The 21,782-nt window shown below is 40.1% G+C and overlaps 2 protein-coding genes across 4 annotated transcripts; both read right to left on the bottom strand.

The window, feature by feature from the left end:
• Positions 1-883: 883 nt before the first annotated feature.
• septin4a (septin 4a) lies at positions 884-14,051 on the bottom strand. Its single transcript, XM_072662820.1, has 13 exons — positions 13,994-14,051; positions 13,700-13,707; positions 9,959-10,270; positions 8,709-8,805; positions 8,527-8,613; positions 8,041-8,164; positions 7,821-7,955; positions 7,371-7,488; positions 6,957-7,058; positions 5,760-5,856; positions 5,294-5,456; positions 3,869-3,962; positions 884-1,058 (listed from the first exon to the last, which is right to left on the bottom strand). Exons 1-13 carry the CDS (start codon positions 14,049-14,051, stop codon positions 999-1,001), a joined length of 1,455 nt encoding a protein of 484 aa, XP_072518921.1. The 3' UTR covers positions 884-998.
• A 661-nt stretch (positions 14,052-14,712) lies between these two features.
• Positions 14,713-21,186, bottom strand: LOC140538862 (septin-5-like). Of its 3 annotated transcripts, XM_072661386.1 has the most exons (11): positions 20,927-21,186; positions 20,524-20,571; positions 19,246-19,293; positions 17,545-17,631; positions 17,338-17,461; positions 17,025-17,159; positions 16,539-16,656; positions 16,280-16,381; positions 15,637-15,733; positions 15,255-15,401; positions 14,713-15,180 (listed from the first exon to the last, which is right to left on the bottom strand). In XM_072661386.1, exons 1-10 carry the CDS (start codon positions 20,949-20,951, stop codon positions 15,259-15,261), a joined length of 927 nt encoding a protein of 308 aa, XP_072517487.1. In that variant the 5' UTR covers positions 20,952-21,186; the 3' UTR covers positions 14,713-15,180; positions 15,255-15,258. The 3 variants fall into 3 exon arrangements, with proteins under 3 accessions (XP_072517487.1, XP_072517485.1, XP_072517486.1); XM_072661384.1 differs by lacking the exons at positions 19,246-19,293; positions 20,524-20,571; positions 20,927-21,186 and adding an exon at positions 18,907-19,223; XM_072661385.1 differs by lacking the exons at positions 17,338-17,461; positions 19,246-19,293; positions 20,524-20,571; positions 20,927-21,186 and adding an exon at positions 18,907-19,223 and having other exon boundaries at positions 17,526-17,631.
• Between the last annotated feature and the right edge of the window lie 596 nt (positions 21,187-21,782).

The following is a 21,782-nucleotide window of genomic DNA, read 5'->3' as shown; positions in this document are numbered from 1 at the left end:
CCATGTGACAAAAATCAATTTTAAAAACAATATTTACATTAAGCAGATGTCAGAATAGCTCATCTAGTGGCTGTATTTCACATTACTGTGAAATTCTCAGCATCCAGAAATCCTGTCCTCACTTCTTATCACACATCTTTACTGAGGTACTGTGACACAACGAAGCTACACTGGAGAAGTACACCAATCAGCCATAACATTAGTACTACTTGCCTAAGAGTGAGTAGATCCCCCTCGTGCCGCCACAAGAGACCTCTGAAGGTGTCCCGTGGTATCTGGCACCGAGCCGTTAGCAGCAGACCCTTTTAGTCCTGTAAGTGGGGCCTTCATGGATCGCATCAGTGAGCCTTAAGTGCCCATGACCCTGTCCCCTTTTCACTGGTAGTCATTTCTTGGAGCGGTTTTGGTGGGTACTGACCACTCCATACCCTGTTGTCTAGCCATCACAATTTTGCCCTTGTCCAAGTGGTTCACCCCCAACATATGACGGTTTACTTGCTGCCTAATATATGCACCCTTTGACAAAAGCCACTGTAGAGGAAGATAATCAAAGTTTTCACTTTATCTGTCAGTGGTGCTAATGTTATGGCAGATTGTATATTTCTATATAATCTACAACCCATACAATTTGGATTGAATGTATTTATGCTGCTGAACATTTCAAACACATATCGCATATTTAAATATGTGAGTTACACAATGAATTGCATTAACTTTACACTCTGTAACAGTTTTGTGTACAGGAAATAGACATACAACACATAAAACACTCTAATAATGTTCATGATAACATACATCTGCTTCTACTAACAAACACAAGTGTGGTATTTACTGAATGTGTGCAATCTGTATGTTCAGCAGAATTCCTCTGCCTGCCTCAATGAGCTAGGAGTCTGAAATAATTCATATACAATGCTGTTTTCCTTCTCCACACAAAAAACATGAAAGGACATTACGTGAATAAACTATTTACAGATTTCACAGCCTTCACTCTGTACTCAGTGTCCATGCCGCATCTGCTCTTGAATCCTCTGCAGCACCTCTTGCATTCTCCGAAGCTGCAGGAAAAGCAACCACACAACCAAATCACTCTAAAAGAACTAATAACACCTATATAAAAAAGTATCCCTGGTGTTATTATTTTATTATATATTCCCTTTTTTAAAACATGTTTAAATATGTCCACCTTGAAGAGTGTTTTTAAAAAGCTCAGGTTTCAGTGATCAAATTCAGTGCTTTTGTGTGGATTTAAAGCCAAAACAGACAAAACAGTCCTTAACTAGCAGTAGGTTCACTGAAACACTGACAATTTTGCCATTTAAAGCAACATTATGTAGCATTTTACCATAAAAAACAGCTTTAAAAGCACTTTAATGTTCCACTAACTTGTGGAATAGCAGAACAGCATCTCTAGCCTTCCCACTCAGGGCTTGCCATGATGGCAACTGCACTATGTAACTCTTGTAAAACACATGGCACCGCTTGCAAGAACAGTGTAACCCGAGTAATATTACTCTACCGCCTTGTCCAGAAATGTTTGTGTAAAGCATGTTCTTTAATGGTGTTTTCAAACGTGAATTACACTTCCTGACTGTAGGTGGAGTCCAGGAGCAAGAAATACCAATTCTTGAATAAAGCTGCTTAAAAGGACTTCACTAAGTTCTTCTGTGATGTGTGGCTTTTGGTTTTTAGTCCCCTGAGCTCAAATAGTGAGGCCAGTTTTTCTGAATACCCCTCATTCTTACAGTCTTTTGTTTAGCTGGGTGTTTTGTAACCAGAGCTGTTTGCTTCATGGCCTTGTTCTCTAGAAGCTTGACCCAGATTACATTTTGCTCGACTGGCACTGATCTCATCAAAGCCAAACCTGAGACTGCCATCATTGTACTTGTGATGTGATGAATGACCATAGTGACACTGCATATCATGCCTCTCATTGCACATCAGGGCCTCCAGGGACCCCACTTTGAAAACCATAGCTTTACAGTATACTACTGCTACTTCTACTACTACTACTACTCATAATAATAATAACAACAATAATAATACTCTTTTTTAAACCCCCAAAGGCCTACATACACTTGTATAGTGGAGGGGAAGGCTAGGTTTGAGGCAAGATATGTTTTATGATTAGACTGTTTCACCAATATTGACCAACACTATAAATCCAAAGGTAATTGATCTACTTCAAGGTGCACCAGTCACAGACACAGCTTGTATACAACTGCACACACACACAGCTTGTATAATCTCCACTGAAAAGCCAAGTAGAATGGGACATTCTGGGGTAGCCACACTTGAGTCTATGATCACCATGCCTGATTCTAGAAATCAGCTAGAGTGGTATAAAGCCCCTCTGTGGACTCTGGAGCAGTGCTACTGTGTCCATATTAGTGATTAGGCTTTGAATACTTTCTGGATGAGTTGGAGTGGCATTTGTGATCCAGAGCATCCACAATCAGTACCTGAACTTGCCAATACTCCCACCCTCTAATTTAAAGCCTCCCTGGAGAAGTAGAAGCTTGGACAAACTGCATCAACTCCATAATTCTTGGTTTGGACAAAATTTTCTATTTGAGGTTAAGAAGAAACACTTTTTCAAAATTCATAAACAGGGATTAGTGATTCATTAACCAACAACAACAAAAAACACAGATGGCCAATGCTAAGTTTCTCTGTAAAAACAGATTTTTATTATCTTGTCTATGAGGTTTCTGTAAGGGGTCAATCTGTTCTGCCACCTGCCAGCAGAGGGCGATGGCAGCGAGGCACTGTTACCCATGGGAACTCCAATTCCCAGAACACCTAGGGGTAATCAGTGGCAACCAGAGTCACCTGGTTGCCACTGCATTTAAGACTGTGACAAAGGGTGCTTCACTGTCACACCTTTGTAGAGGGGTGACCGGTATGGTACGGTACACTTAGGTACACTTAGGTACACTTAGGTACACTGAAGTAAAAGAAAAATAAAAAGACAAGAGAAAGAGCTGAGAAAAAGTTGAGCTGAGTTGGAAAAGAAAAGAGCTAAAGAGGAAACCAAGCGAGAAGAAAAGCGATCTCAGCTCTGAACTTAGTAAAAGGAGACAATACGCCTAACTAACAGAAGGCTAAGTTTAAAGTAAAGCAAGTTCTGGCTTTTAAATTTGGTGCTTAAAAGCCGCACCTATAATCAGCTCCCTCTCCTGAGAGAGGCAGGAGTTTAGTTTTCTGTAGTTGTGTTCGTGCTAGCTGTCATTTGCCATTTTGGCACCTTCTTTGGTTTGCATGAAAACACCCACAGTCACAACAGTGCATCATATAACACACATCTTATTCAATTAATCACCTAAATAAGACCTGTTCTCACAGGTTGTCCTCTTGAGTCTGCTTCCTGACCGCCTGTAACAGTTTCAAACATCTTTGGTCATAAAGCAAACCTTAATGCATTACACACACTCTTCTACACATTTTCTGTTTTTTTTACTCAGACTTATTAAGACTCTTTAGGAAGGTTATTTAGCTGCTCTATAAAAGAATGATCCTCTGCAGCGAGGCAGTTTGTGTCAAGCACTGCAAGTTTCACTTTGCTTGTTTCATTAATACATGTGAGCTCATTAACATTTCAATACTGCTTAGTTACTGAGGGCCAATTAGAATACCAGGCCTGACAGGCTGAGTAACTTTATGGGGCGGTGCTGCACATTTTGTGCGCCGTAGCATCCCTACCACCAGGTTTTGTGAATCTGGCCCACAGCGTACCGTGTACATGGCAAGTAAGAAGCACTCTGTGAAAAACATTTTTCCATACAGTCTCCCTGGGGTCAAACCTACAACCCATCGGTTGCTAATCAGGAGCCCTAATGACTAAAGTAAGCCAATTATACATTCTTACCTCCTCATCTTTCTCCCAAATGAGCCGCTCTGTTTCACTGTCCACAGGCACTAGTGGTAATTCTGAGGCGCTCTCTCTCAGATGATTGCACAGACTGCCCCGAGCAGAGGGACAGGAAGAAAAGAAGACAAGTGAATACATCCTCAGACAAAAGTCACATTTTCAGTAAAGCTTGCTTAGAAGAAGTGCCTCTACTTCAAACATGCACAGTAAAAAGAAGGATAACGGAAGCCAAAAAGAAATTAACTCTGATCACTGTCACAGTCAATGCCTCAACAATTCCCAGCAAAACAACTACTATAATATCAGACATAATAATAAAGTTGAATGTGTTCTTATACATCTACTTGCATGCTTGAATTCAATGTGATACAATATCACGGGACCCACAAAACCACCACTGTGGAAACCTTTTTTCTAGCAAACAGCCATGCAGCATGCATCCAAAGAAGAATTCAGGTTTCTTAAAGGGCACTGAAGGATTATTTAGTTGTAACCCACTGACAAATGTCAAATATGCATTATACACAAGTAATTGCATAAAACACTGTTTTGTGGATGGGAAGAAAATGCAATATTTTTAAACATATGTGTGGACAGAGCCTTAAAGCTACCCCACAAAGCACTGTTAAAAGAAAAGGTGAGAGGTAAAATAATCCCTCAGTAAAACAGATTTTCTCTGATTTACCATCAGCATTACATACACTGTTAAAAATAAAAGATCCTTGGTTCACATTTGGAGGTGTAATATTGTGGAGGAACCTCTTAAGGTGCTTTGAGGAACCTTCAATAAACCTTTTTCTTCTAAAAACCTTTTCTTGATGGTTCCTCAAAGTACCTTAAGAGGTTCCTTCACAGTTTCACACTGAAGAATCTCCAAAAGCTCCTCAAGGATCTTATACTTTTAAGAGCGTATAACAACTAAGAGTATAACAACGAAAAATATGTGTACACTACTGGTCAAAAGTTTTAGAACACTCAATTTTCCGTTGTTTTTATTGACATTTAAGTCAATTGAATCACTTGGTATTGGTACAATGGTACAAAGTCCTGTGACCTCAAACAGTATAGTGTTAGGGCCTTGAACTAAAAACTGAAACATTCTGTAGATTGTGGGGGAAAAGGGTCTTTTTGTTGTGGTTTTATTGAGATATCAACAGTGGGGCTCTGTACTCTAAAGATATATGAAACTAAACTAAAATTCAGGAAGAAGACCATGTCTATAGTTCCTCCACCTGATTTACATCCTAAAATCCAATAGATTTCCATCTCTACCTTCCGTTTCATGTGACAAAGTATTTGCACCTCACCACCTTCCAATCTCTTCTCTATTCCACAGTTCTATTTATCTGTCCTTCCTCTCTCCCTACTTCCTTCAAACCCTGCAGATAAGTGTTGGTGACCACTGGTTTCAGGAGTGCTCACCTTCGTTTCCTCTCTTTGACCACCATACGGGTCATCTTCTGGATGCACTGGGCCCGGTAGTTCTCGTAATGTGTTTCGCGTGTCACGTCCTTCAGGTCCTGCATGTGTGTGCGCACCAGCATGTTCCTCAGCTTCAGGAAGTCAGAGTGAGCAGGGTTCTCCACTGAAACAGGAGTAAAATGCACATCAGTGTTACATAGTGCAGTTTCAAATGCTCATTTGGCCATGGAATGCCCTCACAATTAAATCATGTCTCATTTAGCAGCCATTAAATATTGTCTGTCTAGATTATGGTGATCTATTATTATTTCATTTCTGGGAACTGTTCCATTCTCAGGCTGAGAAACCTTGAGCGAATACTGTGCTGAACAAAACACGTTAGAGACAGACAAAGCACCATGAGTCATGTAATGCCATTAAAGGAGTACTGAGGAGGATGGACAGAGTGTCTAATGGGTCTGAGTACCTTCCACCACACCCCAGGGATAAGTGCGGCCCCGGAACCTTCTGCCTTTGCTTTCCACGAGAATGTTACTGCCCACCACAGCAAATGGAATACTGTTCTTTAAAGAAAAGAGCACACAACTATCAATAAAAGTGCTGAAAAAACCTAAACAAATATCAAATACTTTAAAAAGCAAAGGGCATGTTGATTCACAATTTCACCGTCATAATACTATAAAATGGGCTTCTAATCTGCCACTATTAATATTACCACTTTTAGCCATCATTACTTTCATGACTATATTCAGTTATACTACACCATGATTATTATATTATGAATATGAATATGTTGCACACCAGAGCAGTTCAACAGTATAGAAGGTTTGGTAATCAATAATTTATAAATAGTTCTGATCAGAGGAGGACGGGTCCCCTGTGCGAGTCTTGGTTCCTCCCAAGGTTTCTTCCTCCAGCTCTGAGGGAGTTTTTCCTTGCCACTGTCGCCGTTGGCTTGCTCACTGGAGGTCTTAAATTTTGCATGTTTGTTTGTTTTTTTCTGCCTTTTACTAATTACTGATTGTGTAACAAATGAAAACCCATGGACTCTAAATTCATTCATGACTGAAGTCACTGGGCTGTTGCAGGATTCTAAACTCAAAACATGTACTGAATGCACAACATGTCCAACCTTGAGTCTAATGCGCTACAACAGCAGAAGACCATGTCGGATTCCACTTCTGTCAGCTCAGAACAGAAAGCTGAGGCTGCAGTGGGCACAAGCTCACCAAAACTGGACAGCTGAGGACTAGAAAATTTAGGCTAAACATATAGAAACTAGTCAGTTAAACCAAATCATATCAACAAAAATGATGTATGTATTTAGTAAAAAAAATAGTTGTTTGCTTTTTTTCAAATAGGAATTTTATGTTTCTTCTCTTTTGCCTGTTGAAACAGGTCGTTTCTAATGAACTAGTTCTCTACTGGATGATACCCAATAAAGCTCTGAAGTTGGATAAAACATCATAAACCATTAAAACTCAGCAACTGCCCAATGACTTCTAGTCTAAGTGTGCTAAGGTTTTCAGTTACAGAGAGATACGGCAGTTGGAGTATTCTTTTAAGAACGTTCATCGGTCAACACGCAGAAACACAAATCACAATCAGAACATTTTTCTGAATGAAGAACATTTGAACAATTCATCAGACTGATGAGGCTAACCTTGAGTTCTAGGTCCTGAAGTTTGAATTCTTCGTCCTCATCTGAGTCACAGTCAGGAAACTGATAGATGTGGATCCCAAATTTCTCAATTTCCTCTCGAATCTGGAGGGTAGCAAACAAGCAAGACTCTCACCATGTGCCATAAGCTCCTACATAGTTGCGTTCACATTTACTGTGATATAAGCCAGCAAATAATATAATATACATATATAATATAATATAATATTTAATATAATGTGTTAAAAACATAACAGATGTAGGGTTTGGTTTGCGGGACAAGGATTAAGCCTAGTCCTGGACTATATATTTTCCTTTCAGTGGAGACTCTCTATTCAGAATGCTATGTAGTCCAGGATTAGCCTCAATCCTTATCCAGGAAAGCAACCTATAATGTATAATTAAACTGACACAGGCCTTTATTTTCCTTTGTGTCAGTTCTGTTGGTGTGAGGCAGTCTGCTTTAGCCAAAACAGGCACAATGTTGACCTTCTCTTGTAGCGCCTTCATAAACTCCACATCAATAGGTCTGAGACTGAAGAAACAGTAAAATAAAGGTCATTTATTTGTATTAGTTCTCAACCAGTCACTGCTTCCCTCAATTGCAATACAACTAAAACATACACAAGGATTCTTCAGTTCTTTATGTTCTTTACTAAAGGAGGTATACAGAACCATTTAGATGCTTAAACGGTTCTTAGCCAGGTTAAACGGTTTGTCGAGTGGGAAACCCTTTGTAGATGGTTCTATACAGAAGCTATAGAATGGTTCTATTATGCCATAATATTAATTTTTTTGCTTAGTGTGAATATAACCATGCATAATTTGGACCTTCATATGTACATGTTACATGCTGTTCTTGTTTACCCATGGCCATAAGGTGCGATGAAGTAGAGGCAGCAGTGCACTCGATTGTCCTGAATGTTCTTACGGTTCAAGCCACTCTCGTCCCTGAAGTACTGCTCAAACTGCTGCTCAACAAAATCCACTATTGGCCTCCAGCTATCAATATACAGGAAAAGAAATGAAGGTTAGGGCACTGCTAGATTTGTCTAATATCTACTGTTCATTTTATTATTGTTCTGACCTCTCTGTGTTATTCACAGCATCTCCAAACCCTGGTGTGTCCACAATGGTGAGCTTGAGTTTGACTCCCTTCTCCTCAATGCCAATCGTATGCTTGATGATTTCCACTGTCTGGGTGATCCTCTCTACAGTGGAAATGAAGCAAAACATCAGCTGTTTTAGCAGCTGGTATAGCAGGAGATACTCAAAATACACTGAATAGACAAAGGAATTGGGACACCTGCTTATTCATTGCTACCTCCAAAGTCAAGGGTAATAAAATAAGACTTTATCCTGCTTTTGTTGGAGTAACTGTCTCTACTGTCCTGCTGTCCAGGCTGTCTACTAAATTATGGAGTGACAAGAGCGTTCAGGAGTTCAGGATGATGATGATGTTGGATGATCATCACGCCACCACACCCCCAACTCATCCCAAAAGTACTGGATGGAGCACCATCATGCCTGCCTTTTCCTCAGTAACTTGACATATGGGATGTTTCTGCCTTACCCTCAGCATTCAACATTTTCCTGTCCCTGTAGAGGTCTGTCAGGAAAAGGCTGTTGATCAGTGTGGACTTCCCTAAACCCGACTCCCCTGGTGTTACAGGAAGAAAAGATAGTTAGAGGAGGTATGTATGTATATAACTGGAACACCGTTCAGACTTTGACTATGAAGTGCAACAAGCTTACCAGCGACCATAAGTGTAAAGGCAAAGCCCTTTTTCACTGATTTTCTGTGTACTTGGTTAGGAAGTGTTGCAAAGCCCACATATTCCTTATCTTGATCCTGAAAAGAATTGCAGAGTGATCGACACTGAGAATGATTCCTCAACACAAAGCATTCTTCTTAAATCACAGATCATAACTGTCCTATTGCCCTCAAATCATGCAGATTAGATAACTTCTGAACCAGTCCACAAACCCCTGCTCTTGAACCACAGCACATAAATGACCCGTCTACTACGTAACTTGCGTCTCAGTTCCAGCAGTTAGGGCTGCACACTACATTACCCCAATCATTACTGCCACTTGTGCTCTAGGCATCCTGACCAATCACAGCTTTTCTTTGGGTGTTGGGGTGAATCAAGGCATTCACATATTGATTCATATTCGCATATTGATTCAACAAATCAGAAGTATATTGGTCATGTAGGCAAATCCACAGTAATGGTTCATTACAGTGTTTTTAATATATTATCTGACTTCAATATAATATGAAGCGATTAGACCTGTCTTAACAAATAAAACAACCCTGATTCAGTACACTATTGTAGTTCATTGTGATTAATTGTGATATCACATTTTGTCTTTTTGGCTCAGATCCGACTGTAAAGATGGTATAAAGCCAGGCATTAAGATTTAGCTATATAAATGTGGATATGTGGACATGTGGATATCCTCTGTCAGAATCTATTTATTGCTTTGAGTAATTCTATAAAAATATTCTCAACTTTAATTAATGTCCAGTGAGCATGGATTACATGCTCCAGTCAATGACTGTGTATTATATATCTCACTTTTACTGTACAAACATATACACAACCCCTCCACGATTGTAGGCTCTCGTAAAGCTTTTGATGAACTGGGAACTGGCACTGTAATTTGCGGATGCTTTTGTAAGTCTGCTGGTCATTGATTGATCCATAGATCTCCTGCAAGCACTGTTCATACTGCGTACATAATTACTGCCTTAATTCCTCTGATAAACATCCTTTCCACTGACCGAGTGATCATGAGCCCCATTTGAGAAAAAAAATCTGGGTCTTTTTTTTTATTATTGCAAAAATCTATAATGTGACCCAATGCGACTTTCCCCCAAAATCTTTCAGCTCCAAAGAAGCACTGATGAATTAGTAATTGCAGTTACTGCATACTTTAAAAACCGTAGAATTAACAGTAGAATAAAAGGCCTTCTTGTAGATTCTGGATTTAAACATTACCTCAATGGAGTCATAAGGGTCGAATCTCCATGGGCTTTTGGGTCGTGAGGGACTGAGTGGAGACTCTAGTGAGCTGGTGGAGCTGAGCTGGCAGCGGCGTAGCAGCTCCGGCTCCGAGCCCAACAGGTTCCTTCCTACCGGACGCATGAAGGTGGGTGTCCCAGGGGTGTGAGGACGTGCACTGCCATCCGGTTCCCTGTCCATCACGGGCATCTCCCGGCCAGGGAAGGTGTGACCCGCTCTGGGGGGCAGATCTCTCATGGAGTAGCCCAGCTCTGTATCCACTGAATCCTCTATAGCTAAACTTGACAACTGATACATGGAGTAGACAACGTTAGTGAAACTATGGTAAACAATATTCAGTATGTAGTACAAAAGAACCTCCCATCTTACTGATAGCTATGCCAAGACATGTTTGGTCAACTCTTGCTTCTTTAGCTTTGAATAGAGGATGTGAGGCTAATGTAGCTAATAGCTAATGAAGCTACACACTACATGCCTAAATCACAATCAAGCCTTAACCTGTCTGGAGTTGACAGTGTACGATTGATCATTATCTATGAATATGGACAAATGCAGGGAATGTGTGGCTGAAAACAGAACAGCAGCCATCTTTGAAGTTGGCCTCAATTTTGTCCACATCTTTCCCAAACATATCTTTGCTCATTGACTACATCTGGAATAAGGAGACATTGATGTCAGTGTTACCACTCTTGTTTACCATGTTTACCATTCTTTAGAAACCTCACTGTACATGCTCTATTTCATAAAGCGGCAACAGCGCTGTGGCATTGCTGATCACACTGTGCGATGTGAACTTCACTGCAGTTCAGCATTGCAGAGGTTAAAGTGTAGAGTGTAGAGGTTAAACCACGAGGGGTAAGGAAATACTGATATCCTGTGATATACTGTATCATAGTACTGTATCAATACAGTACCATCCAGCGGTCTACAGGTAAAGATTAATGGCAGACAGTGGTTTCTTTTGTGCTGTGTTGAAGCCCTGACCAATGCCACTGTTCTGACTGTATGAAAGTACAACTCAGAGTACTAATAATACTTACTGATAATATGATCATATGACCAGATTCTTGCCAATACACAGCCCTATTGTGAACTAGGTTTAACCACATCTCTGCTGTGCAATGAAAGTGTTTGTCCATTTTTTTTAATTATTATTACTCAGAGTAAACTATTATTTTACATTGACTTCCATTCAAAGTTAAGAACATTTTTGCCTTCTCCTGTAAAGTCACCATTCTGGAGATTTTTAAGGGACAGCGACGATATAGAAGGACAGAATGCACTGCAAACATTCTTTAACACACTTAAGCTGTGACTGTACAATTTACATTGTCCACTTAACTACTACACTCAAACCATTGCTGTCATGTAAAAACCTTGCAACTCCATTGTTGCAGTTTGTTGTTGTTTTGGTTCTGTAATTCAGTACAGTGTGTCTGGAATGACTGTGATATTGCGTGAATCACACCTAATTAGAATTACAGCTGTTTTAATACATAGTCCCGTCTTTCTGACATACCAGACGTAAAGGTGCAAATTTCCACGAACCTCAATAAGTCTAGTACTTGTTGCAAATGCTTTGCAATCACTGACAACCAGATGTTCACCCCCTTCGTTCTTGTGATGTTCCACCAGTCCTGTACGGCAGGTGTGTTCCAGCTTGTTCTAGGTTACTAAAATGCTCAGCAGTGTTCAGTGTGGATCACTGACCAGTCACAAACGTGTAGCTGCTATCAGACAATACACCATCCTTAAAGATAGTGGCACAAGTTTCAGCCATGAATGTCCATCATGATTCACAAATGACTGGTGTGCACTAGAGCATGAGCTCCTTTTTTAGCACTTAGTAGAGCTCCATATTTTGGATGCTGAAGCTTAGCAGTGGTTTTTAGCTTGTACTGAAGACATTTGTGAAGAAGAGCTGGTTTGTTGTCTTTATGATTTTCTATGATTTTTTAGTTACTAAAGCTGCTTTTTGATGTTGTGGCTGTTCTGGCTTTATCTGTAAAATGTAGAAATGGCTATCTTTACTGATGTTAAAACCTGCTCGCAGTGAGAGGAACATAGCAGGAGCGTCCTGAAGCCAATGTCACATCTAGGATCAAATCCAAACATTTAGTTCTTGTTTGCATGGACTAATAAATGCAGCTGGCCAAGAAAGCTGGCAGGTAACAGTCTATGTTTTTCTTTTTAACGCTGAGAGTCTGGCTTTAGGAGAAATTGTATGTAATTCAACAGCTAAGGTGTAAACAAAGTTGTTCAGAGGATTTGATGTAAAATGGCTCATTATAAAGAAACAGTGGTGGTGACTGGAACCAGGGGTCGCATCATACAAGATGAAAATACAGGCATTTCTTTACTGAATGATTACTGAAAATATCCTTAGCTAGTTTATATCACCTAATCCAAAAATACCTCTAAGCTTAGACACTACTAAACACAAAAGTCAGTATGGAGACCCTGATACTCTGCACCACACTGCGCCTAAATATTCTCAGAAGAGGTGGGTCTTCAGTCTGCGTTTGAAGACAGCGAGCGAGCAAGCTGTTCGGACACCCAGGGGAAAAGTCCATTCCACCATTTCGGTGCAAGGACAGAAAAAAGCCTGGACGCTGGTCTTCTGTGGATCTTAAGGGATGGCGGGTCAAGCTGAGCCAGCTTGAAGGGCTCTTGGTACTGATCAGCTTTTGACCACTGATATCAAGTACGGAGGGGCTGGTCCGTTCTTGGCTTTGTAGGCCAGCATCAGGGTTTTGAATTTGATGCGAGCAACAGCTACAGGAAGCCAGTGAAGAGAACGCTGCAGTGGAGTGACATGGCTGAACTTAGAAACGTTGCAGACAACTCGTCCGTGCCGCTGCATTCTGGATCAGCTACAGGGGCCTGATGGTGCGCAAAGGGAGACCAGCCAGTTGTAGTTGTAGTAGTCAAGTCTTGAAGTGAGAAGAGACTGAACAAGAACCTGGGTGACCTCTCTAGAGAGGAAGGGTCAACATCCAGGGTCTCTGGATGTTGAAAAGGAGAAATCTGCAGGACTGAGTCAGAGGTGCAACATTAATGACCACGGAACCTGCACACGTCTTCAGATTTTCCAGATGCAATCACTGTATTTTAGGCAACTTCCTTAAAACTCACTACAGTAAAAGTACAGTACAGTACAGTGTCACTTCACACCACAATACGCTGGATGCCTTCATTTACATTTTCACTGCTGAAATGCAACTTCTTGGAAAAACAGTGACCTCCCCTTCATGAACTTCATGGTCACTGACATATTTGAAATCCAATGTACTGGATTACAGATCCAAAACTAAACCAACACCAAAGCGGCCCTGTGCAAACAGGTTCATTTATACTGTGTCTGGAGGCTTCTGGAAATGCCATTCATCCTACTCCTCAGAGCACATGGCAGATAACCAGCAGCAAAGTATCAGTAACTCCGAAATTCTTTTGGTTTGCTGGAAACACAATTTTACACAGCAGGGTACAGTGAAGTGTGTAAGTGAAGGGTTACCACTCTTAATACTGTAAGCAACGTGATCCTGCATTCAGCCTGTCACTTCTTATTAGTCAGCCCCACTACAGCCTGCTTAGCGTCTCACACTAATGCTCTGATCTGCGGTAAGACCTCGGAGAGGTGGGGGTGGGCAAAAACAGAGAAAACACACATTTCCGTCCTCTATCCTGCACCCAGGTCACTGTTAGCTATATCCATACCTCAGCATCTTGTCCACGTGAATGTGAAAGCATGTAAAAAAAAAAAAAAAAAAAAAAAGGGGGGCAAAAAGACCATTTAACTCGTAAACTCGTACTAGGAGTCTCTGTTTTTGAGCTCGTGTGAAGATACAGACGTTTGAGAAATCGTCTCGGTGTTACAGCATCACACACCTGCACACGAAGCTACTCCAGGTCATTGTCAGTTCAATACTACTGTTAGACTGTTTGCGCATAAGCTTTCGTGAATCCGCGTTAGCGCTTTAAAACGGATCCGTGTGAATGATCATTCCTTACCGCGCTGTTTGAACATGGCGTTGACGAACCGGTTGGTGGTCGAGGTTGGATGATCCATGTTTTCTGAAGTTTACATTAAAAACAGTCTTCTTAAAACGTGTCTTCGTGTCTCTCTCGCCGCAGGTGCTCGCTGGGCTGTATATCCGCGCTGCTGCACACCCGGATTAAAGCGCTGGCGTGTTGTGGACGCTTTCCCACACGACTTTCTGCGCTCCTGTGCGCTCGGGAACCCTAGTGGAGACCACACTGGAAACACAGCAACCCAGACCACCCACATCCTGAATATGGAGCATGAGGCTTAGTTTATTAGGATATTCAGTGAAAAAGATGATCTGTAAAATTACAGTAACTGTGAGCAGTTTCTTCAGTATGGAGCTGTTTATTTATTCAAACACAATACACAAGACTCATTTGTGTATTAATTATGTACTGAAATTGACCAACTTTAATGTTTTTACAGTACAGTGCTGTTCTCATATAACACTTTTTAAATACTATAATTACATAATATAGTAGATAGCTTACTGCTGTAAATTTCCAGGGAAATATTACATGGGCAGGTCCATAAGTATTTGAACGGTGTCACAATTTTTGTAATTCTGCCTTTGTACATCACCACAATCGATTTACAAATGAAGCAAGGTGTGATTTGAAGCTTTAATTCAAGTCCTTCAATATACACTGGATCAAAAGTAAACTGAATTAACTGGTAAGCATTTGTACAGCAGGGTGCGGGCTGCTCCTTTATTATTATTTCATGATTAGAAAAATGTCTGGGGTTGATTTCAAGTGTTGCCTTTTGCATTACACTTTGCTATACATTCTCTTTCCCCTTTTTTTTCACTACCGGTTCATGTCTGCAGTGAACCCCCTGTCCAGAATCGCCATGGGCCCTTCTGGCTCCAAGAAGAGGAAACCCTCCACAGCACCGCTGTTCCTAAAGGACATTAAGTAAGTGTAGACTTCGCCATTTGTTTGGCCCTCAGTAAACTGAATGTATTTAGAGTGTCTGTTAGGGAGTGCTTTCATTAAACACTTGCGAAGGAGATGTGACGGGTCTCTCTGTCATGTTTACAAAAGGTTAATAAACAAAAGATCAAGCTTGCAGTAGTTCTTTTTTCCTGATATTTTATTGGTTGGAGTTCTTGCCAGCGTGCTGTTGTCCTGCGTAGGCATACATCCCATTCCTAAATGAATAGAAGAAAAATGGTCACTTGTTATACAAAAAAGTTAAAAACAGTAAGTGAATGTTATTTCTTACCAGGTCAGCGCACTTTTTTTCGGCACAGGAACTGCATACGATAGTTTTCATACAGCACGTCCTGAGTCATGTCCTTGAGGTCCTGCATGTGTGTACGCACCAGCATGTTCCTCAGATGCACAAAGTCACAATGAGCAGGATTCTCCACTGGGTGTAACAAAGAAAAAATCAAGTTAAAAAGTGTGTTTGTGTGTGGAGGGTGGAGTATTTCCCAGGCTTTGCTTAAAAAAAATCTGAAAATGTCAGAATAGTAACAAATCCAACTAGCACTGAGAAATAACTGCACTTTAAACATGTCACACAAGGCAAAGATGGTTGACAAATCATTAAAATGATTATACATGTAACCACATTAGCCATCTGTCTGCACAGCTCTACACACCTTCCACAACACCCCATGGGTAAAGGCGAGCTCGAAGTCTCTTGCCCTGGCACTCCACTTTTGTGTTACTCCCAACTACTGCAAATGGTATGCTGCTCTAAAAACAGAACATGAGATTTAGTTAAGACCAGTATTGTCACTAACATCTGAACCTCTTTTATCTGAACCTTATTTCTCTCTTTTTTTTAAAACCACTTGAAAGCACCAGCTGCCTTTAATATTGTGGGAACATTTTACGATAAAAGGCCCAACAGAAATGGTCCCAAATTACTTTGTCATTAGTTTCATTATTACATAAAATGAACATTTTGGAAGTGGTTTTATTATTAGAACAATGTGTGGCTTTGATATAAAGTAAATTCAAAAAGAACTTTTCCTCTACAAGAAACACAAGTAAAGATAGTATTAATTACACATTTAGAGCAAAATGTCTACTTATTTGCTAAATTCAACAGTAAAACATGACCCAGTGTTGATTTGATTTGTACAACATATATAACAAAAATATACATTGTACATTCATTCTGCCCAACAAAAAGGAACAAAAATAAATAAATGAAAGTTCAATAACATTCTGACATTCATGTCCATGATGAGTTTATGTAAACTTTCAACCACAGCTATAATTGCAATGTGTCGTCACCTTCATTTCCAAGTCCTGCTTTCTCAAGAGTTCGTCCTCATCTGAGTCACATTCTGGGAACTGAAATATCTTGATCCTGTAATCATGAAGCTCGTTCAAAATCTAAAGGGAAAGAAAGTAATAAGTACAATGAGTTTACAGACTGCAATCGCAATCATTACCCTGGCTGGATTCTGTTTTGTTTTGTTATTTTGTTTTATGCTTGTATGTTTTATGTACAGCTTATTTTGTGAACCACAGAAGATAATTGTTCTCTCACCCTGGCTTTCATTGTCTGAATCTCTGAGAGGGTCAGGCAGTCTGCTTTAGCTAACACAGGCACAATGTTGACTTTTTCATGAAGGGCCTTCATTACTTCAACATCAGTCGGTTTGAGGCTGTAAAAGAAAATCCAAGATCTGATTAGATTTTATCCCTATAAATATAACAGAACAACACATCTGCAAGGTACAGAATTGTCTCATACAATACTGTATAAAACTGTACTTTATGGTATGTTAGCTTTCTTATTAATGTAAGGCTCATATTCAACCACTCCCTATTTTTGCTGTATTAATAAATGCATTGAATCATCATACCCCTATATACAGATAGTGGCAAAAGTATCAAAACTGTCTGTCTGCATGTCAACACATGTCAATGTGTAATGCAGTTATTACAGTATATACAACAATAAAATTATTATGACAAGTAATGCCAAACTTCTGCAACATAACATAAGACAGAGCTTGTTAGTAACCCGTACCCGTGGCCATAAGGTGAGATGAAGTAGAGGCAGCAGTGCACTCGGTTGTCCTGAATGTTCCTACGGTTCGGACTGGCCTCACACATGTGGTACTGCTCAAACTGCTGCTCAACATAATTCAGCACAGATTTCCAGCTGAGGGCACAAACATACCACAGCCTTTACCTTGTCATACCTCATTTACCTTTGTGTACATTATCTAAGGTTAGAGTTAACCCCTTATTTAGTGGCCATCACCAATTTGTCTTACAAACTAAAATGAGCATCATTACCGTACACAGCAGCTCATCTTGTCTTTCAGCTTTTTATGTACCTGTTGGTGTTGTCCATACTGTCTCCAAAACCTGGTGTATCCACAAGGTTGAGCCTGAGCTTAACTCCCTTTTCAACAATGTCTACAGCCTTCTTCGTAATTGCTACAGTCTGATGTATCTTTTCTGTGTACAGATAAAATGTGTACCTTCTAAGCAGTACTGTAGTATTACACCTGAAAGTACACACCTCAGAATGCTTTGCTTACCCCGAGCATCATAAAGAGCCCTGTCCTTGTACAGATCTTGGAGGTAGAGGGTGTTGATAAGAGTGGATTTGCCAAGGCCAGACTCACCTACAGAAAAGGAGAGACAGAATGCACGTTTAGCCCTGCACCCTTGAAAGTAAAGGTTCTATATCATTTAAAAGGTTCCTTATAGGACCACAAAGGACAGGTTGTCTGTCACAGAGAAGAGCTATTTAACCAGGCAAAGAAACTTTTAAGGATTTTAATGGTTTGATGTTCATGAGCTTCTTGTCAATTTTTTGTGAACTGGTTACATAAGGCAATAAAAGTCATCAGTTTAATTTGATGTATTTTCAGTCTGTAAGTCTGTAACCCTTGGTTATTTTTTTAAGGTATACTGAGGTTACAATAAAAAATACAAAGCAGTAATTGTACAGGAGCATGCTGAATAGAACGTAAATACTTTATGAACAGAACTTAAATACCATGCTGTATATTTTCCATGTCATCATTACTGACTTTTTTTTTAATCTGGCCCACAGTGCTGTACATACTTTACAAAAAGGTTTCAATGATTTAATGTGAACACTTATTTTTCCAATAACATAAAACATCATAAAACACATTTTACACACACATTCATGCTATCTTGGCAAATTAAATGGCTAATATGTGCAAACAAACATAAATTAAGCTACAATTAGAGCTGTATGTAACCTTTATATAAAATAAAGGCCTGAAAAAGCCATCATGAAAGCTTAGCCATAGCTTATTCACCTAAAACTCACTTCTCACTTAGTCTTACCCACAACCATTAGCGTGAACTCAAATCCCTTTCTCACTGATTTTCGCTGGACTTGGTTTACCAGTCTAGCAAAACCAACATATTCCTTGTCTTCATCCTGAGAGTACAATGATAGGAGAATAACTGACCAGTAAAGATACAGACAAACACTTTCTAATGTTTATGGTAAAATGACATGTACACGTTTACAGGCAGCCTTACACACCTTGTGATCTGAAGACCAGGTGATCAGGAGCCATGGCTTCATAAACCAATGTGCCATTATACTGATAAATGTCAGTTAAGATTGTATTATCTCTTGTAAATCTTTTCAGGTTAGTTCAAATCTAAAGTAATTTGTATTCATGTTCACATTTTGGAAACTGGTGCTCTTCGTTTGTGACATACCTCCAATGTCTCATTTGGATCAGCACATCCCCAGGCACTACTTGGGCCTGGAGGGCAAGACAGAGGGATGGCGTCACAATCCGGTAAATTAACCGCATGGACCCATTTGTGCAAAGGCAAAGGAGACCAAAAGCAAGCTGGACCCCTTGCTGGCTGTTCATCCACCGCACTCTCCTCTGACAGGCTGATACCCTTTGCTGGCTGTTCATCCACCACACTCTCCTCTGACAGGCTGATACCCTTTGCTGGCTGTTCATCCACCACACTCTCCTCTGACAGGCTGAAACCCCTTGCTGGCTGTTCATCCACCACACTCTCCTCTGACAGGCTGATGCGTCCTGCTGGCTGTTCATCCACCACACTCTCCTCTGACAGGCTAATACTATCAGGAGAATACTCTCTGTTATCTTGCTCAGTCTCATTCATGTCATTTTGCAGCAATGACGCAAACTGGTAATAAAGTGTATATGTGAGACAACAGGTTAGAATTGGTAAGTAATGTATATGATTGTCTGAACATTCAAACTCACTTACAGATGCAGGTCCTACCTCATCATCTAGAGAGGAGGTGAAGATGGCTTAAAAAAAGAGAAATACAATACTTTAGAACAAGAAAGCTTAAAGTAAATTACTAAACAAAATGTATTCCTGTTCTGTATGTATAAGCAGTATATGTATTTTAGCTCTCTCCAGGGCAGTTTGACTCCACACATTTTGAAGACAACTTTCTTTTTTTATTAAAAAAAAATAGACATAAAAATAGTATAATATTAACTAAGCATGTATTACACTATTAAAATGTGTGTTATAAATGACACTCTGAACCCCAGAGCAAAAATGCAGTGTGTAATTACAGTGTAATTAGCTTTTTTTGTATTTGTCATGTCTAGCATTTAATGACTACCTGTTTGGACAAAGTGGGCCGTATGCAACATGAACATACTGAACTCAGACTCATGAGCAGGATCCATGTGCTTAAATTCCAAAGTTCAAAGAACCAGTCCAAATTCCAAAAAAACCCCCAGCAAAACAGCTAAGCAACAATCATAAAACCAGGTCCAAGAAGGGTGAAATTCCAGAGAGGGCATGCAAAGAAAAACCAACAAAGACCTGGCAACACTTCACAAAGACAAAGGCAAAGAGGCTGCTTAGAGGAAATATGGGGCAGATGTGAGTAACCATGATGATTATCAGAACTCATGCAAAAAGGACCTCTGGTGGTCAGGGGGGTGAATATCAGGGCCATTAGGGAAGGGGCCTCTGGGACATATTAAACATCACATATTAACTTAAAGTATATTTGTTAAAGCATTACTACAGGCATTTGTCCATTATTATGGGTAGTGGTGGCTTAGTGGTTAGAGCTCCGGGCTCTTGATGGCAATGTTGAGGGTTTGATACCCGGGCTCAGCAAGCTGCCACTATTGGGCCCCTGAGCTAGGCCCTTCACCCTCTCTGCTCCCCGGGCGCCGCAGCAATGGCTGCCCACTGCTCCAGGCACGTGTATTCACTGTTACTGTGTGTGTTTCACTGGGGTGTATGTGTATGTTCACTGCACGGATGGGATAAAAGCGGAAACCAAATTACATCTGTGTCCATCACAAATGGTCAATGTATTTGTATTTTACTTTGTTTCTCTCTTTCTCCAAAGTAAAATACAAGCATTCATTTGATGTGTGGGGAGGCTGCGCTGGGTCGAGTCCAACGCTTTGGAGACGATTCCTGATTCCCAAAAGCCTGGAATCATTAACATCAGCTAATTCACTGTGCTGAATAACAACAGGGAGGATTATACTACTAATACTAACTGTGGTGACAGTAACTGTCTTCAAGATGGACGTCCTCAATCGGCGTGCCTGGAAAACAGGACAAATTAAAGCCTGGGTAGCTGGCTAATGCTAGCTAGATAGATAACACTTTCATTCAATTCTATTTTGTTTTAACGACGTTTTACTAAAACCAATTTAGCTAACTGACTTATGTTAAAAACACTGCTAGCTGTGGCTAATTGGCTAGTTTAGCACCAGCTAGCTAGCTATGCTACGTATTTATTTGAACTGTCTTTTTACTTTAATGTTATGTAGCTAACTTTATCAAATTACAGTGGATATAACGTCAAGCTGTTTAATTTGCTGATATGTATATTTTATATGCACTGTTTCTGAACTACATAGAAAAAGATAATGGAAGAGACTCACTAAAGCTACTCACCATCCATTGCGTTCACTTTACACATTAACCCAGGTACTCGGCTAAACCCCAGGAGACCGTTGGTCTAAAAGCTCGTGAGCGTCATCACGTCAGCGTGTGGTTTTAAATGTAAATATATAAATTCATCAGACGTCATCAGAGACTCCGGGGGTGGGGAGGAGATAATAACAAAATCTGGAAAAATGGGCACATAAAGTATCAAAGTAGAAAATTCTAATCTTTAAGGCATAAATACTTGACTAAGACCGAGGCAAACTGAGGCAAGAGGCTGGTTAGAGGCAATATAGTGCGGATGTGAGTAACCATGGTGATCTGTAGATCTCGAGCAAGAAGGACCTCTGGTGGTCAGGGAGGTGAATATCAGGGGCATTATTAGGGAAGGGGCCCCTGGACATATTTTAAACGTCACATATTAAAGTAAATGATATTTTGATTAGAATTAATAGACTAGAGTCGTATCTTAACAAAATCTGAATGTTTGTGTCAAATGTATAATCTAATCTATGCTCTAAAAAGTGGAAACATTTGTATTTTTGTTATTTTAATGATATTCCCATTTGCAACTGCAACTGAAATCTGTACAATTATGAAAAATGAACATATAAGCAGTTTTAGCCTAAAGTAGCAAAGTAGCAGATTCTAATATTTAGGGCATATTCAAGAGTACCCTCAACTTAATGACCCGTTCGCTCAGTTTAGAGGGAATACTTCAGATAAACTGAGGAGGCACTTTTTTAAATTAAGAGAATATTTTTTTAATCAAAGGAATTATTTAGCTAATGCATTTGAGGGAATTATGTATTAAACCGAGGTTACAATTTTGAATCAAAGGAACGATTTATAAAATCAAGGGAGT

Source organism: Salminus brasiliensis, chromosome 18, assembly GCF_030463535.1.
Source record: "Salminus brasiliensis chromosome 18, fSalBra1.hap2, whole genome shotgun sequence".
In the NCBI taxonomy this organism is placed as follows: domain Eukaryota; kingdom Metazoa; phylum Chordata; class Actinopteri; order Characiformes; family Bryconidae; genus Salminus; species Salminus brasiliensis.
Note: the sequence above shows the minus strand (reverse complement) of the source record. Positions and strands in the feature narration are given on the sequence as shown.